The sequence below is a fragment of the Convolutriloba macropyga genome, chromosome 7, assembly GCF_964194025.1.
Source record: "Convolutriloba macropyga chromosome 7, txConMacr16.3, whole genome shotgun sequence".
Taxonomy (NCBI): domain Eukaryota; kingdom Metazoa; phylum Xenacoelomorpha; order Acoela; family Convolutidae; genus Convolutriloba; species Convolutriloba macropyga.
In genome coordinates this window covers 44,442,073-44,460,415 of record NC_134474.1, presented here as the reverse complement: position 1 = coordinate 44,460,415, position 18,343 = coordinate 44,442,073, and the positions used below count along the sequence as shown (strand labels likewise).

Genomic DNA, 18,343 nt, shown 5'->3' with positions numbered 1-18,343 from the left:
AAAGATACTAACTAAAATGTAAAGAATATGGGCACAATATAATGAACACCGTAACAAAGACATTCTTAATTTTTGAAAGTTAAAAATCAGTTTAAAAAATTCAAGAAAAACGAATACATTTCATTGTTCAGCATTCAAGACATAGAAAAGATAACTAGTCATCCGATACGCAGATCTATCCTCCTGAAGAGAACAAAAAATAGGAAAAAGCAGAATTCATAAATACGAAACATTGAAACATTTTGCAAAAAAAAATGTTTCAAAGAAATTTTAAGTTCAGACTGCATTTATGAAAAAGTTTTAACTGTTTTTTCAAAACCTAACGCCAAAAACTGATTCAATTTTTATTGAACCAAAATTGAAGTCCCACATGTTGCACAAAAAAACGATTTCTAGCAATTACAACCGAAATACAAACAAAAAACTGACGAAAATCGGAAAAAAAACTACCAAAATCGGATTAGCATATGTACAATTTCATGAAACAAAATTACATCGAGGTAGAAAGAGGCGTTCAGTATATAAATTATCAAAGAGAAGTTGCCATATTGGCTGATTTTTGACAAAAAGACGGTTAAAAGTTCCAAAAATGAAGAAATTAATTAAAAAAAGGCAAAAATTAACTAAAAAATCAAGAAATATGCGCCAATTTTCAATTTGAAACGCATTTTCAGGGTCTGCAAAGCACTGTGGCATCAATTTCCGAGGTTGACATTTCAATATAGTATCGAATAAAATTTATTTCTACAAGAAACTAAATTAAAAGGAAAAAAAATTGTGCCACTTAGACGAAAAAACGGATAAAAACGGTTATCTATATGTGAGATTCAGTCAAAATCTACTTCTCAAAGTCAAAAAGTCATTCACTAAACGCAGCGCATGATCAAAAAGCTTCTCTCGCTTAGCGAAAATCTGTTCACCAAGACAGCTTTTCTCACTTTCGCTTTTAGGTCAAAATGCCGCGTGAACAAATCTACTTCCTGTAAAAAAAAAAAAACCGAGAGAAAACCAATACTCCTCTTCGAGTCGTAAAAAAAAACCGAGAGAAAACCAATACTCCTCTTCGAGTCGTAAAAAAACCCTAAGAAAACCAATACTCCTCTTCGAGTCGTAAAAAAAATAGGAGCGCTATAATAGCCGGCTGAGATGAGGGCGGCTATTAAATATGAAAATCAAATGCAACCTTAAAGAAAACTTACTTCAAAAAATATTTAGAAACCAACCCACACGTCGGAGTACCAAGCAGCCAGAAACTCTCGTTAATGATAGTAGGGATTACTTTTGAAAAGCATGTTGGTTCCGCGGAACTTTGATTAACTTAATACACGTGTTAATGACTGGTCTTTGCAGGTTTGTATTGTTTCCCTGAACTTCGCTCTTCGGATTCCTTTTACTAGCAGTTGCATTATTCAACAACGAAAACTAATCACCGTCAAATTGAAACTGAGCTAAATTAGAATGTGAATGCCAAGAGGCAAAAGGAAAACGTGATCAAGTGTACAGTACAATAGACACAAGAGGACAATTTCCCAATTACAACAACAAGATTTATCATCGCCCAAACCAAAATTTTGCCGCCGAAATGAACAGCATTGGATTTCGAATAGGCAAAAAATTATCTTAAAACAGTAAACAGAAGCCCCAGATTGACCGCGATTTAGTCCCGCGGTACCAGTTGGGATTGAAACAGCAATTGAAAATAAATGGAAATAGAATTTCTAACAACACACATTATCAAAAGTTTTATTTTGACTGCATTTCATGATTGGACTTATTCGTGCTTCTTAATTAAACACTTGCTCGATTCGTATTAATAACGATAAGCATTAGACCTGTTAACTAAGACTGATTAGAACAATATCCAAATATCACGCATCTATAGCACGTCTTTACGGGTTCATCCCGGTTCTATTTTTGATTTCGTTTTTCAATACTGACACTGCTCATTTTAGATTGCTTTGATGAGAAACTACGGCTTAAACTACGCAAAATGTTGACAAGGTGGCAAAATTCTGTAAAGCGAAACAAATTAAAATTTTCATTGACTAAATAAAATAATCTCGAAAAAACTAAACAGAAGTCCAATTGCCGTACGTAACAGAAAAAACAAAAATCATAAAGACGAATTTGTGTTCAAAACTGTTTTCTCACTACACTTTAAAAATTACGTGTGACATCGCCAGTAAAAATCGAAGTCAAAATGCTCTACTGAACAAAATACTACCGAAAATTGCATTCAATTCATCATTTAAGAAAAAATCTTAACAGTTGAACAGCCCGAATCAAACACCAACAATGTCATATTGGGTAAGCGTAAAAGTCACGCGAGAAGTCAAAAAACCGTCAAGCGAAAAATTTGCATAAGACACACACGTTTACAATAATTGCTTCTCTTCGAGAGCAATTAATAACAGATTCATATATCCTTTGAAGCAAGGATACCAGTGCAATATCTTAATCAATTAATGGTGAAAAATAAATAATGTGCAAAATTTGCAAGAAAAAATTTTAAATGATAGGTACAAAAAGTCAACAAATGTACACAAAAGGAACTTTTAGTTTAAAATAACAACATAATAAACTTCTCATGAATCCGTCAACAAAGCAAGGTAACAAAAGCAAAAACCACTCATAAAACCATTAAAAAACGATAAAAATATTAACATAAACTCTAAACAAACCCAGACACGAAATAATTTGTGAAAATAAATAAAATAATTTGTGAAATAAATAAAATGTGAGAAGCTTCGGAAAGTCCCTATATTTAATAAAGTATGCTTAGGCTTAAAAATGCTTAGAATTAAGTACTTATTTTTTCTCGTTCTCTTCAAAAAAAGCACTAGCAAAACTACCTGAATTCTCTGCTTTTCGCATTGGTTCAGCAACAAGAGAAAAACATTTTAACATGCGACCTTGACTTTTTATATTGAGTTTGATGACAAGTGTAAAATAAACAATTAAAAACGGTCACAACTGCTCAAAGACAGCTAGAATAAACTTCAAATACTTGAAGAAATAAATAAATAAACCCAAAAGAAAGCAGTGCCTTTCATGAACCTCACTTGTAGAAATATCAAGGATATTACAAAAGAAAAGGAAGTGAAACTGCTGTATGTTGAAAAAAAATGCTCTCAAACAAAAAAAAATGCTATAATACTATTTCCTTAAATTACAATTGCGGGAAAAGAAATTGCAATCTCTATACTTGTTGTTACTGTGAGATCAAAAACATACCCGGCAGGTTCCCGGAAAATAGCAACCATAATCATAACCCCGATTATCATTGAAAGAAAAGCAAGTGGAAAAAGTTGAATGTTGTACAAAAACATTTTTAAAGAGCGAGTTTTCTTCATTTTATTTTGTAGTCAAACTTTCTCCTGTTTTATAATAAGAGAATACAGGTGCTAGTATCAAAACCTAGAAGCATTAGAGATGATAACTGAGACACTAACCAGATCGAAATTCAAGAGGCGGGCATCTAAAATTGGGCTATATAATGATTTATAACGTTTCTACTTTTGATTTCGTTTATATTGAAAAAAAGTATCAACCCGTTAATTAGATTCCTTTATTCTTCATTAGCAAACAAAGATAACAAACAACAAAACTGTTTGCAAAAAACAACCAACTTTCAGAAAAACTCAACCTCGCTAATACTTTTGAAAACAAATAGTTTAGAAGTCACATGAAACAATAGCTATTGAATCCCGCCTCAAGCAGCGAAAAGAGCTGGGGTTAATGAGATAAAAGATTAAGAAAACAAGCAGTATAAAAAATACCAGCAAAACTCAAAGAACATAGCCGGTAGATTGCCGGAATAGCTGCGAAAGAATAGACTTGACTGCCGTATAATAGAGATAAACAGATACAGATCCAAACTGAAAAAAATCGGACACCTCTCAAAATGCTAGGTAACAAACATTCAGCAACAAATTAATAAAGCATGTAAACATTCATTACCAAGAAGCCTTTTATTAGGGACCTTTACTGCACATATAAGATCCTTTGACCTTAAACTAATTCAAATTAAACTTAAGTTTTAAAGTGCAAAAGTCATTTTATTGAGTGAGGTAAGTTACCTATGATCAAAATCTAATCACGCAATTGATCTTAAAACCTTTGCTAGAGAGAGAATGAGAAATGACGCCACGAACGCAAACGCCGTTAGTGATAGGAAAAAGTCATTCAGAAAATTTGACATTTCAGCTTTGCTGTGTGAACAGCAAAAGTAAAAAGAGCGTCAGACGACGAAACAAAAACAAGAGCACCGCAATATAGCTCACTTTACAGCTCCGCAGCTATAAAAATTACAAGCAGCAGCTATGGACCCAAACAATTAATACAAACAATTAAAGCATCCTGACTAACAGATGGGACATGACATTAACGAAACTAAGAAATAAGACAACAATATGAAAAAAATCTCGCAAAACTAAAAGAAATTCGATACTATTTCTGGAAAAGAATTATTGTCAAATTCATCAAAAGCATTAGCTTTGAACTCAAACAAAAAAACCGACTAACATGATCACGATTAGCAGCCTATGAGACCTGTCCCTAGTGAGATTAAATGATCAGACATTAAAAAGTACACCATACTTGCAAAACTCCAAAATTCAAACAGTTTTCCAATCCAATTCAAGGATAATATAAAAAAAATACGCTTCAGAACGACTCGTCCTTTAACTAGAAGTCACCACTCTAATTTGACTTCTAACTGACGTAAAGAAGCCGAAAAACACATAGCTACCAAATTGCCGGAGCAGCTGCGAAATGAAATTGCGTTCCGTATAATACAGTTAGAAACAGACACAGCTATAATTTGACAAACTTATCGACCGCGCTATTAAAGCGTCAGACGAAAATCGGCCAGGCAAAAAATCGTTTGAAAGACGGCAGGATAAGGACAATTGCTACAAACTTCGTTTGAGAGCAATTAATAATTCTAATTTCATAAAGTGAAAGGGAGTCAAAGCCACCTCAAATTTTCCTGTACACAGTTCTCTACACAGCAGAACTCCATGTGGGGGTGAATCGGGGATGTGGGATGTCTGAGACTCCAAGAACTTCCCTTCGCACAATGAATTTAAGTCTCTTCAGCAGTTTCTATGAATTGGATAGTTTGAGACTATTAAGGCTCTTAGAAAACTGCTTAGGATCTTAATGTCTTCGGGCTTGACCAGTTTAACAAGTGACAAAAATATGGTAGTACGAAAAAGCAACAGAACTAATATAATTGCTTCAAACTTTGAGAGCAATTAAACACAAAGGTGGTTTGTCCTTTAGGTGGTTTGTCCAAAATATACCTTTTGTGTGGTTTGTCCTCTAGTGAGTCTGCAACATATGTTTTGAGTTCGTAGTCCACTCCGCATGGCTTTCCCGTGTCTCCAGGTGCAGGCTGGAGTGTCACAGATGCTGGGGTTGTCTGGGGCGACAGTTGGAAAAAGAAGGGGTACGCATTCGGACCCAATTTCTTTATGAGCCGCTCCTGTAACAAACAAAAAAATCACTTTTACACCAACACAATTTCAATTTTAGCTCAAATAAACTGGGGCCTATGGAGGAAAGAGCCAGAAACAGCTCATGAAAGATGCATTTTCTAGAATTTTATTTCATAACCAAATAGCAGGAAGTTCAAATTAGATTGAGCTTTTGTTGAAACAAGATTTCTGAAACACGTGAAAACTTAAGATGCAACACAAATATCAGAGGTCGTACAAAGACTATTTTAAAAATTTTTACTAAAACATGACAAACATTTTGCATTTTATATAAATAGCATTGACAAGATCACAAATATCATCATTTCGGCTTAAAAATTTATACCGTAAACTCATTGTGCATTTCTTTAACAGACTAGACTGTAATATTGTGGCTCGCATCAAACGATGTATCAACGTCATTTAATGCGCATGAATACATTTGAACAAATAACAGACAACTTGCAGACAGAAGACACCCTATACAAGGAGAAACCGTAGTCCACTCGACGCGGTATAAGGATTAAAAAGCAAACAAAGTTCCTCGTACCATTTTAATGAAATGTCTGCGATTTCAGTCTATTTAGTCAACGCATCCGCGATTCTCGAATTATATCAGACGGCTATTGAACTCTCATTTTGGGCGTCAAATTCAGGAAATAAGATTCGCGTGTCATTGTTGAGAATGTATATAGTGACTGCATCCTTTAAACGTACGAGGACACTTTATAACTAACATACAGAGTTCAAAGATCAAACTTAAATCATAGCTGGTTAGATCAAGGTCAATGAAAGAGTATATAAAGAACAAGGCGGCTCGGTAATGTGCGATCGCACATAAGGTTCCGACCCCGCTCATCCACAATTTTGGCATAATTGTCTACCAAATGAGGAACAGATAGAAAAACACAAAAAGTTCAAGTATTTTTCAAAAAAAAAATTGGTGTATGAACGAAAAGATAGCCTCCAAAGCAAATAAGTCAGTGAAGTAAAAAGTGATGCATTAGATTGATGAGATATGCCGATATTAAGAAAGCGAGCGAACACGAACGGCAAAATCAAACAACAACAACAAACATTAATTACATCAAAAAATTTATGTCCCATAGGTTTAGAGTTACCAATACTTCTATAGAAGGGAATTAAGTACTCTTGGTATTCAATTTTTTATGCAATTACAAAAAAAAACAGCAAATAGACAACAAAATAAAAATCAATTAAAACTTGTCAGAAAATGCTTTGGAAGCCATAAAGCCATACTTTTGCCCCCAAAGTATGTTCGATTGCACCTTCGTCAAACACCGATAATGTATTATGTGGCCGCTCATTAATTAAAATAAGCAACAATTAGACAAAAAGGAAAAAAAGAATGCAAACTTATGTAATACTTGTTTTTTTTTTCAAAAAAAATTTATTTCCAAAAACATGAAAGCCATAAATTACAAAATGAAAACTTTGAATAGGTTCATCCATTCTTCCAAAGGAAGCCCTTGAGATCTGCAATTATCCAGAATTTGTCTTAAGTCTACAAAAAGAACGCCAAATATGACAAAAACCAATTAATAATTTACTTTTTTTTGTGAAAAACCCGTATCGAAGCCAGTAAAATCATAACGAATTCTTTAGAAACATTAGATTTTGTGACAACAATCGCTTTGACACCTTCCCCTGACAAAAATAATGTCATCTTTGACCTTTAATTAACGAGACCAGGTAACAAACAGACAATAAAAGGAACAAAATTGCGAAGTTGAAATAATTTTTTTTTTCATTTTGGAAAACAATTGTTTTCAAAGTCATGAAAGCCATTATCTATCTTCTAATATCAGAACATCGGCTCATCTACTCTTTCAGGAAAAGCCAATCAAATCGGTCATTGTACAGGAAAATAAATACGACTAAAAAACAAAGTAAAACGACAGTTAAAGACAAATTTAAAAATTTCAATTAAATTCTTCGAGAAAGTATTGTCGAAGCGGTAAAGAACCACAATCTATATCTTTATGAATTTAAATAGTATCAATTTTGAGTTATTTTGAACAAGAAAAATGTGATATATGGATAAACAAAAACGTGATAATTTGACAAAATTTGAAAACTTGAAAAATGGCCAAATGCCCTAAGAAAATAAAAAAATTGTTAAATCTAGTAGTATTAAAGCCAGAACACAATACCTTAAGGCGTAAAACCGGAATAAAGACTAAATTTTATTTCAGCAGAAAGAAAAAGCACTCTTTGATTGCTGACCATAAGCTACAAGTTGACCAAAATAAGAGAAAAATGGAGGCAAAGTTTAATAAGCTATTTTATATTTAAAAATCAAATATTTTAAAAAGTCAAAACGACCATAAGCTTTTAAGCAATCAACTAGATAAACTAATTGCAAGCTATTTAGGAAGCCAATAAGACCAATCACTAGTGAGCTTTGATTTGAAATGTTCTGCTATTTAATTAGTATAAAATGATCGAATTTTTTTAAATAAAAAACCGACTGATGACAATCCGAATTATTTTTGGATAGTAACGGTCCAAGATTGGTACAGAATCAGCTAATGTTGATTGTGCATCAAGAGTGTTTAATTGTTGGAATGTCATTGATATAGATATTTTGTTTGTTAAAAATCATAAGTAAATGCTGCGTTTTTGATAATCAACGAATAAAGTTAGCAAAAAACGGCAAAGTTTTATTTACAGAGCACCCTCAACGGAAGTTAAAGTGGAAATAGCCCCCTTTTAATTCTACAAAGATTGTGTTAGTGGTGTTTGGATGTGCTCTTCCTGTAAATTTAATCAGAAGGGACTAAAGAAACTTATTTCGTGCTGTTTTTGATGAAAAAGTCTGAATTTTGTGAAATTTTTAGCCGGAATTTGTGACAAAAAATTCAATGAAAATAGCCGACAATGTATTTTGTGTTTAAACATAAAATCAAAAACATTTTCTTGAAAAATTTTATTAAATTTTATCAAAATTGGCGAAATTTTAGTCAAAAATGCCGAAAAAAGGTGAATGAAATCAACGGAATTCACTCTATTTTCTCGAAAGTTTAAACCCCGATATCTCCCTGTCAAAAACGAAAATCAAAAAAATCTTTTTAATTCCACATTCTACGCTGGACAAGCTTTCTAATGATACCAGTCTCATTTCTCTACGATGAATATATCGATCGGCCAAAATTGACTGAACAAAAAAAAAAAAACCCAGTTGAGTATATAGTTCCTCCCCCCCCCCCCTCAAGAGGGGTCGGAACAAATATGCAGGTTTAACCAAATCATGAATATTTTCATGGCTTATAACATTTTCTGCTAATCATTTTTCGGAATTTTTTCAAAGACAAAAAGAATGAATCACAATTTTTTTTAAGACGATAAGAATCTCGCCGAAAAAAAATTATCTGGTCATCGATAAAGGCTTAGCTCAACTTCCGTTTCGCGTGTTACCAACATGATCATGTGAATTGAAATCCCGGAAAACTCAGCAATGATATACAGAAAAGGAAATTAAACATGTTCTAGTAACAACGCTTTGATTAAATAGCTAAGATTTACTTAAACCCTACAATAGTTACTCATTTTTCTCGAACTGACCACTGATCTTCCCCAACAGTGTGAATAGTAATCGAAGGAGAAAAATGTTCATGACCTTATAAATAGCGACAGATGAATCGTTCGTTACACGTAACTCTCAAACTTATATCTCATGATGAATATAAATATCTCAAGTATGAGTTCCAGATATGCCAACTAACCTGCAAGCGAGTCAGGTTCGTCTGTTCTGATTCAGGTGGGGGTGGGTACACTTGCTGGGTGGCAAGGTAGAGGTCTTTGCGGAATGTCAGTCCCAGCACGTCCAAATCCTCTCGTCCGTAACGGAATGCTGCCAGCACATGGCAGTACACTGAAACGAACAGTCATTATTTGCATGTAACATGTAATAACCGATTGAGTCCTTCCTTGAAAAGCCTCGTCAACTTGACTTGAAACCATTATTCTAAAAAGATTGACCACTTCGTTATAACACATGAACCTGAGTCAATTAGCTGTTGCTCAGTGTATTTTTGTGGCAAAATGAAAAATTCGTTTTCATTTCCCTTATGATTGTTTTGTTCAGTCCTTCAAACTAAAGGATGGTAGGTGCCTTGAAACGTTTATCCATTGAAGATAGGGAAGATGAATTCAATTCGATATAGAGCGCCGCAATGAATGAAATAGAACTTTCGAAACTTAGATGTGAACAATCTGTAAAAACAAAAGAAAAATGTTCAAGATTTTGGAACTATCGAAAGATTCATCATAAAACTCTATCTGAGAAAAAAGGAAAGTCTTCTCGTAGACATGATTGATTCAGTACTTCAAGGTAGTTTTTTCATCAACGATTTTGTCAAAAATCGTATAAAAACAATACAGTGACAAAAAATATTGCACGACAAACGCATAACTTTCAAAAAAAATAAAACAGCCATTCTCAACTTTTTCGAAGCCTCATATACAATAAAATCAATTGCAACCAGAATATAAACAGCAACTGGATACATTTAAACAATGTCAAGTGATTGGGATATTTAATTCCTTGCCAAAACAAAAACTCTCTGGGAAAATTTTTCATACAATGCCAATTTTTCAGCAAAAAAACAACACAAAAAAACATCTGCCGAAATAGTTTTGCGAAATATTTACGAGATGCAGAATAAAAAAAAGCAACAGATTAACACAGCCGGTACATTGTCAGAACATAGCTGCCGTTGACCCGATTGTCGTACATTGGGATTGAAACAGAAAAAGAAAATAAGAGATAGAAATTGAACCATTTTTCTATGCCAATTTTTTTCTACTTGGTGTGAAAATTCTGCAAATTCGGTTAGATTCTATAATTACATTTAATTCAGCTTTTAAACTGAGCGCTCTTAAGCATAATACTAATGCCAGCTAGCAAAAGCTTTAATGAGCTTTGATGCATAATGCATAATGACCAGGATTTAATCCTGTTTCTTTTGACCTTTTGATTTTGCTCTTTTGACTCAGACCGTATTCACTACATTGCGTAATTCAATGCGTGAAAGAATTTCAATTCCATTCAGTGAAAACAGTGAGTGAAGTAAAAACAGTGAAGTCATAAGTCAAGCGTGAAAATCGCGACTTATGTAAAACGGAAAACGTGATCAAAAGGCCAAGCGAATTTTTTTTTTACAAGGAGAGCGAGTAAATAATAGCCGTTCAGAGGTTGACGGCGGCTATTAAACATATGAGTTGATGGAGCTCCTGATTGAAAAAAAAAAACATTCTAAAATTGAAACAACGCAAACTAAATGACTTTTTTTAATCCAAAACAACTCTTCAAAAATCCACCACTCAGAAAAAGACTTACTAAAACGGTAGCTTATCGCTAAGTGAGACCATGGCAACGTGCAACAAAAACATACAGAAAATTTCAGACGGAAACTAGAAACCTAACAATTGACCATGTTTACATTTGCGCTAAGTGTTGAACTCCGCAAATATGGAAAGACACTGAGGAAAGCACCACGTCGATCACTAAAAATGAATCGGGCTTTGTTTCAAAAAAACGTAATCTAAATCAAATTTCAAGAATAACAAACGGTTAAAATGAACCTGGCTTTGATTCAACAAATGTAATCAAAACAAAAGTTCAAATATCCCGAACTGTAGCCGGCGGATTGTCAAAATATCACAGCAATTTGACGTTTGAACTGAAGAATTAAAAAAGGAACAGATAAAGAATTGAATTTAAGAAGTTGCAAATTTAAAAAAAAATGAAAACTGAAACCATGCTAGATCTATTGAATAACAACAACTGTTCCGTTTGAAATCAATCAAAATAAGACTTAGTAATACGATAGAAGTGAGACCTTGACGACGAGGAGGAAAAACATACAGAAAAAAATTAAGACGGACAGAAACTAGAAATTTAACAAACTGACCATGTTTCCATTTGCGCTGAGTCTTGAATTGCAAAAAAGAAGACATTTAAAAAAGCACCAAGTATAAATCTAAATAAATCTAAAAATGAACTTGCATGTTGCAAAAAATGTAACCTAAACCAAAATTCAGGTAATCCAAACAAATGAACGTTGATATTTGGTTCTTCAGATGAAAAAAATTTTTATTCAAGCTGTTTCAATGTAAAAGCCCTTGATCAGCTTAATCAATGTCGACAAAATGAGTAATCAACTACTCAAACATATGGCGACAAAAATAAAGCTTAGAAAAAAGCGACAAAAATCTCGCATGAAAAAAATAGCCGTCAGATTGCCGGAAAATAGCCACCGTTGACCTCACTGACCGTCTTTGGGATTGAAACTGTTTGAAAAAATAAAGAGAAAAATTGCCGACAGCCTAGATATTTTTTCTAAGTGATAAAAGTGTTATTTCTTCAGTCAGCAGTTGCATTAGATTAGATAAATATGGTGAACTCTTTTGCATCGGAGAACCAACGTGCTTAATACTACCGCCTGTTAGCAGTAAACTCTAATGAACTTTCATAACTTAACTTACAAAAAAAACTTGACGACAGTCTAGTTTTTTTAATTTTAAAAAGTGTTCTATTTTGTCAGCAGCTTCCTAAGATTCAAAACAATTTGGCGAGTTCAGCTTTTATCTTGGAGGACAATAAGCTTAATACTGATACCAATTAGCCGTATACTCTAAGGAACTTTGATAACTTAATGCACTAAGTCTTAAAACATTAATTCTTAGTGCCCGGGCTTAATTGGTTTATCCTGTTTCTTTTGATTTCTTGATTTCACCTTCTGACCTTGAACGTATTTGAGTAAACCTGCTGACTCAAATTTAGATTCCATTCAGTTGAAACAGAGAGTTAGGAAAGTCAGCAGTCAAACGTGAGAAGTGGTGACTTATGTAAAAACGGTTAAAGCGAATTAAAAAAGAGCGCCTAAATAATAGCCTTTGAGAGGCTGACGTGGGCTATTAATAAACGCAAACATTTAACAAATGGAAAAAAATCATTCTAAACTCGTTTTTGGAAACTCATAAAGCATCGTATCAATTGCGACCAGAATACAACCAGAACTTTGATATACTTTAAGTATTTCAAGGGATTGCGATATTTAATTACTTGTTAATTAAAATTTAATATTCTGATGCAGCCTGTCCAGACAAAAATTCAACTCTGAAAAAAGTTTAGCCAAAAACTTTGAAAGCGTTTCTGTACTGTTGAAAAAAGCTTACTTCATGAATTGTTGCGTCTTTTTCCCTAAATTTTAGATCTTTTCACTTCTCAGACGCCAAAGAAAACAGATACAGAAAATAAAAAACCATTCTAAAAATTAAAACCACCCAAACTAAATTACTTTTTAAATCAAAACCAACTCTTCATTATGCAATCACCGAGAATAAAACTTAGTAGTAAGATAGCTCCACGCTAAGTGAGACCCTGGCAAAAAGCAACAAGAAACAGAAAATTTCTGAACAGAACAAATAAAATATGTCTTGACAAGGAAAAGTGGACCAGAACACTGCGAGACAATTGCTGTGACATACTTTGGAAATGATTACGGTGGAAAAATGAATTGTCCGCGGATCCCAAGTTTTTCGATATTTTTGATAATTCTGATATACACAGCAAGGTTTCACACCAATATAAAACCAAAAATGCATCATCTGGGCGGACTATTTACGAGGCTTTTAACTGCCGCTATATAAAATGAGAATCGTGGCCCCAATTAATTTTTAGAACGAACCTTTTCTGTCTTTGAGATATTCAGGGTCTATGAGCACGACGCCATCTAAAACGAAAAGAGAGCAAGTTATGATAACTTGATTGTTATTAAAGAGGAAACAGCCTGATTAAGGTATGTGTTCTCTCTCACCTATTGGGTCGACGTGTGTTAAATGGTCTAAGAAGTCGCGCCTTCCTATGTACACTGTTATCTAAACGCAACACAAGCTAATATTATCTGATCAACAGGGCTGCTACAATTTCCAATGTCGCCCTCCCCATCACCAACACAACAAACTCCTTAAATAAAATTATAAATCGTAGTTTATCTGTATTTAACTATTCCTTAACCAGCAATTCGCTGCAACTAAAATTTTTCCAATTTTAGCGAAATTTTTCCAATTTTAGCGAAACCAAAAACACCATTGGAAAACATTTGAACTATCATAAAATATTTCGATTTGAAATTAAATTCCCTGCTGTGGTTGCAGACCTTTTTTTGTTTTCTTAGCATTTAGAAATCTATAAAATGCATAAGTCAGGAGGGGGAGGGGCTCTCTGAGTAGCTGTAGTACCCGGAACCCCTCCCTCCCAGTTGCATAACTTTTTCTTCAAATTCATATTTGTTATTTTGTACATGTATATGAAATAGGAAACGTAAAATCTTTGCAAGTTAAGGTGACATTTTACACTATTTAAACTAAAATTACTCAGTAGGAAAAATAAAAAGTGAATAACTTACCTTTCCATTTGGAGAACTCTTTTTGAAGACCCTGAAACGAATAAGCATTGGAGGTAACGGTAGCACACGCATTCGCGGTCACAAAAGCTGCTTTGGCCCCACTTTTGCTTGGATTGGAATTTAACAGATTTCAACTTTTACAATCAACACTTATGCGCAGCCGCTCGCTCAGAACAATTTATTTATAAACTGTTTATTTATATCAGAGGCTGTCGCTTAACTATTAACTTCCGATTTGAAACATTTCTACGCTAAGCCCCTCTTTTCGTTTACACAAGAACTATCATTGACACGCCAAGCAGCCTCAGTACCAATGGGGTGAAAATTAAGTTCCTCCAAACTTGTTCAGAGGCGCTATTAACTTAAACTTTCCACATGGATAACCTCAAAAAGTGTTACTTCACAATGTTCCTTTTAGCAACCTGAACTTATTGCAACTCATTAACAGTCCTAGAAACCCTCGGCGCTAATTCAAACAGCGTTTCCAACTTTGATTTGTGTTTAACTTGAATGTGAAGTTTGTTTACTAGTTTGTCAAATTGGTTTCATTTCGTGGGGTTACGGTGCTTGTTTTTGACACATTTTGACACTTGTAAGATCACAAAACTCATGTTTGTTATTTTTACGTACCATGTAACATGGACGCTTTCAATCCTGCCTTTGTACAGAGCAGATGTTTTTAGTACTTAATGTAGTTGAGCAAGGTAATTTCTTCGCCACAACCGGAAAAGTGAATAAAAGAGCGCAAATGTTTGAGATTAAATTTACGTCATTTACAGGTTAAATAATTTATGAAAGAGTGATTTCAATTACATTTGCATCCGTCAATCACAAAAGTGCTCTTTCACATAAAAATTGCACTTTTGTTCACTACCTTTCCATCTAAAATTGATGATGAAAGGAAGGCAAACAAATCCCAGCAGATTCCCTTCATTACTACGTCAGTTCCTATTGATAGCCTCATAAATTGTCCATGAATCCAATTAAAACTCCAAATTTCGAATAACTAACAAATTTGTTGCACAAAGACTTATGTTGAACGGTAACCAACAGTAGTTCGAAACAGTAGTTCATATCGACAAATTTTGGGACCCATGTCACAGGATAACGTAAGACAATCTATTATCAGTGAGATGTAAAAAAATATCAAAAAAAGATTCTTTACAGGTTCTGCTTTTGCCTGACTTCACTCAACTCCGTCAAAAACCTGAGAAAATCAATTTAAAAACTTTCAATACGGCAATCTACCTGCTTAAATAAATTTATAGTTGATTCTGTAGGTACACTTTTTCGGCCAGAGACTTCAGTGGTAAATAGAATTAGTCAACTAACAAACAGCAGCGCCAGATTATATATGACGAAATTCAATGATAGACTCATCGTAAAAACTGAAACATAAATCGACTAATGTCGAAAGAACTGTTCTTCAACGACAGGCGAGGCAAATTAATTCAGGGGCTGTAGCGTAAATCAATTTTTCTTTATGGGTGCAAAAACATTTGACCACGCCGGGATTCGAACCAAGAACTCCCGATCCCTCACCAAAGCACTGCCCATTCGTCTATCAGTCCCTATGCTGCAATCGTTTTTATTTTAGCTTTAACAAGCTTTATTTCGGAGTGAGAAAAATGAAGATCACTCAAAAATGAAGAACGAACGCGTGAAAAAGTCACTTAAGTCAAAGAATGTATAGAATAAAAGCGCAAAATTGTCAAGCAAAAAAATTGCTTAAAAAACCAACACGTTTACAATAATTGCTATGAACTCCGTTCAAAGCAGTTAAAAATAAACTAGAAAAAATTATTTTCTCTTTAACACTTAAACACTTTTAACTGTAGTATTCTTTTTTTAATTGCAAAAAGTAGAAAAACAATTATTTCGAAAATTCGAGATTAGAGCGGAAAATAAGTGGTAACAAACTTTTTTCTTCGACAAACTTTTGAAGCCAACAGCTATGCCTAAGGCATAATGATTTTTAAACAAAAAACCTCCAATATTTATCAGGCAGAGTGTGTTGGCATTCAACTCGTAGTCCAAGCACAAAAAAAGTCATTTTGAAAAACATGAAGGTCATCTGATTTCTAAGAGATTAGTCATGACGATGCAGAAAGAAGTTGCTTCAGAAAGAAAAATGACTCTGAACACACAGCTTAGATTCATAACGATGAAAAAAAAATATTTATGGCTCCCAATAAGCAAATTGAAAACACAAACGACTAACGTCGTGCGAATTGCTCTCAAACGACCGGCGAGCGGTTGGCTTCGTCAGCATCTAGCCACGCTTTAGCTTAATTGAATGGGCGTGAGGTAAGCGCAGTGTGGGATGAACCGCAATGCAGTGGAGGGGGTGGGTGGTGCAACAATTGATTGGGGGACTGATATGGGGGCGGTGGGTGGAATCAATTTCTAAGAACCGCCCTTCACACCATAAGTATAAGTCTGCGAAACAGTTTCTGTGAATCGATTGAAAACTATAGAGCTGAAAGGCTCCAAGAGAACTTAATGACGACAAAAAGTCAAATGGGTAAGACAAAATTCAGTCAAGCGAAGGATAGCATAAAAAGGCAAAGAGGATTAATGTATTTGCTACAAACTGCGTTTCAAAGCAACTAACAAAGATTTATGCTACTTTATGATAAAACAAAGTGCTACTTTATGATAAAACATACCTACTATAATTCAGCGTTAATGAGGATAATTGATGATGACATCACGCCATATAACAGCAGCTGAATGCGGCACCAAAAAAAAGAGTTCAGAGAGAGAGAGAGAGAGAGAGAGAGATAGTGCGAGAGAGATAAAATGTGAACGACAAAGAGAAGGAAAGAACGGCAGCTGAAGTGCGGCATCAAAAAAAGAGTTAGGAGAGAGAGAGAGATAATGCGAGAGAGATAAAATGTGAACGACAAAGAGAAGGAAAGAAACCCCAAACGACAGAGGAAGAGAGAGAACTAGGAATGCTTTACATGATGGGATTCGACTCTGCAACCTTTAGTTTTACAGCCTTGTTAGTAATAAAATCAAATAGAAAACTGATAAGTGCAAACTTTGAAACAGTTTACAGATATCGCAGTGAAAAAATGTAGAAAACCGATTCTCGCGTCTGTAGTTCTGTCAAGTTACCCATCTGCAAGACTCAAATGTTTCGTCGGCCAGTAATGATCGTTAAACTCAGAAAAGGCCAAAAACACAAAACAATCGCAAACTTTAACAAAATCTTGCTAAAATTCAAGATATTAATATCTTCAAAACCCTTTCATTGTCTCAAGAGACTATCCAGTATCCCTATTCCAAGTTTTAAATAGAATTACTGGCTCATAAAGATCCATAAACTTGGAATATGAAAATAATTTTCGAAAATTTGTAACTTAAAAAAATAGCTAAACTGGAGTCATTAAAAAAATGATAACCATTCAATTAACTCTAAAAATCATGCAGCATCTTATTATCAAGCCCTTGCGCAGGTCCCTGGGCCGCTTGTATTGAAAAAATACATAGGAAATCAAAAAGATTTGAAAAAACTTAAAAAAATTTTCAAACACTTTTTAAAAAATTGTTTAACTTCGTGATATTAAAACCTTTAAAAACATTCCATTACATGTAGAAACTATGCAGTAGCCTATTTTCGAACCCTAGATGAGTTTCCGTGGCACTTGAGGCTGAAGAAATCTAAGAAACGGCAAAAAAAACAGAAAACTTGAAAAATTGCTAAAGTTTGTGATATTAAAAAGTTGAAAATTATCCATGGCAAAAATATACTTTCCATAAACTTATTATCAAGCGCTAACAATTTTCTGGCCCCTGGGTCCGGAAAGACTTGAATAATGAGAAATATATGTCAAAAAAATTTTAAAAAAAATGCACTTTTTGTATAAAAAAAAGCTAAAAACCGTAATGTTTAAATATTGAAAAATATTGCATTACATCTAGAAACTATACAGTAACCTGTTGTCAAACCCTAGAGGAGGTTCCTTGGATCTTGAGGCTAGACAAAAAAACAAAGAAACGACAAAAATTTTTCAGTAATTTATTATCGAACCGTTAAGGTTTTGTGGCCCCTGGAAAGACTTGAAAACATGCCAAAAAAATTGAAAATTGCACGTTTTGTCCACAAAAATGCATTAAATTCTGATGTTTAAATGTTATAACGAAACCATTCCGTTACCACTAGAAACTATGCCGAAACCTATTACCAAACCCTGGAAGAAGTTCCTAGATACCTAGGGCTGATACTCAAAAAATGACTAGTGGGGGTCAACAGTGGGGGGTCTTCAACCCTAAGAACCACCCTTCACACCATAAGTAAAAGTTTCCAAAAACAAAGCTAAAACGGTTTGAGCTGATACATCTGAAAGGATCTAAGAGCACTTAATGCCAGCTGGGCGGGCGCTCCCTGAGGACGAAAAGTCAAATGGATCAAACGAAAAA

At 34.2% G+C, this 18,343-nt stretch overlaps 1 protein-coding gene across 4 annotated transcripts in view; it reads right to left on the bottom strand.

The window, feature by feature from the left end:
• LOC142342898 (arrestin red cell-like) overlaps window positions 1–18,343 on the bottom strand; it is a 553,550-nt gene that overhangs the window by 52,892 nt on the left and 482,315 nt on the right. For all 4 annotated transcript variants that reach the window (XM_075394553.1, XM_075394554.1, XM_075394555.1 and 1 more), the window contains exons 3-7: window positions 13,916–13,946; window positions 13,325–13,385; window positions 13,196–13,240; window positions 9,227–9,375; window positions 5,307–5,488 (exon numbers count right to left, since the gene is read on the bottom strand). In XM_075394553.1, the coding sequence (XP_075250668.1) occupies window positions 5,307–5,488; window positions 9,227–9,375; window positions 13,196–13,240; window positions 13,325–13,385; window positions 13,916–13,946 (468 nt within the window). The remainder of the gene's footprint in view (window positions 1–5,306; window positions 5,489–9,226; window positions 9,376–13,195; window positions 13,241–13,324; window positions 13,386–13,915; window positions 13,947–18,343) is intronic.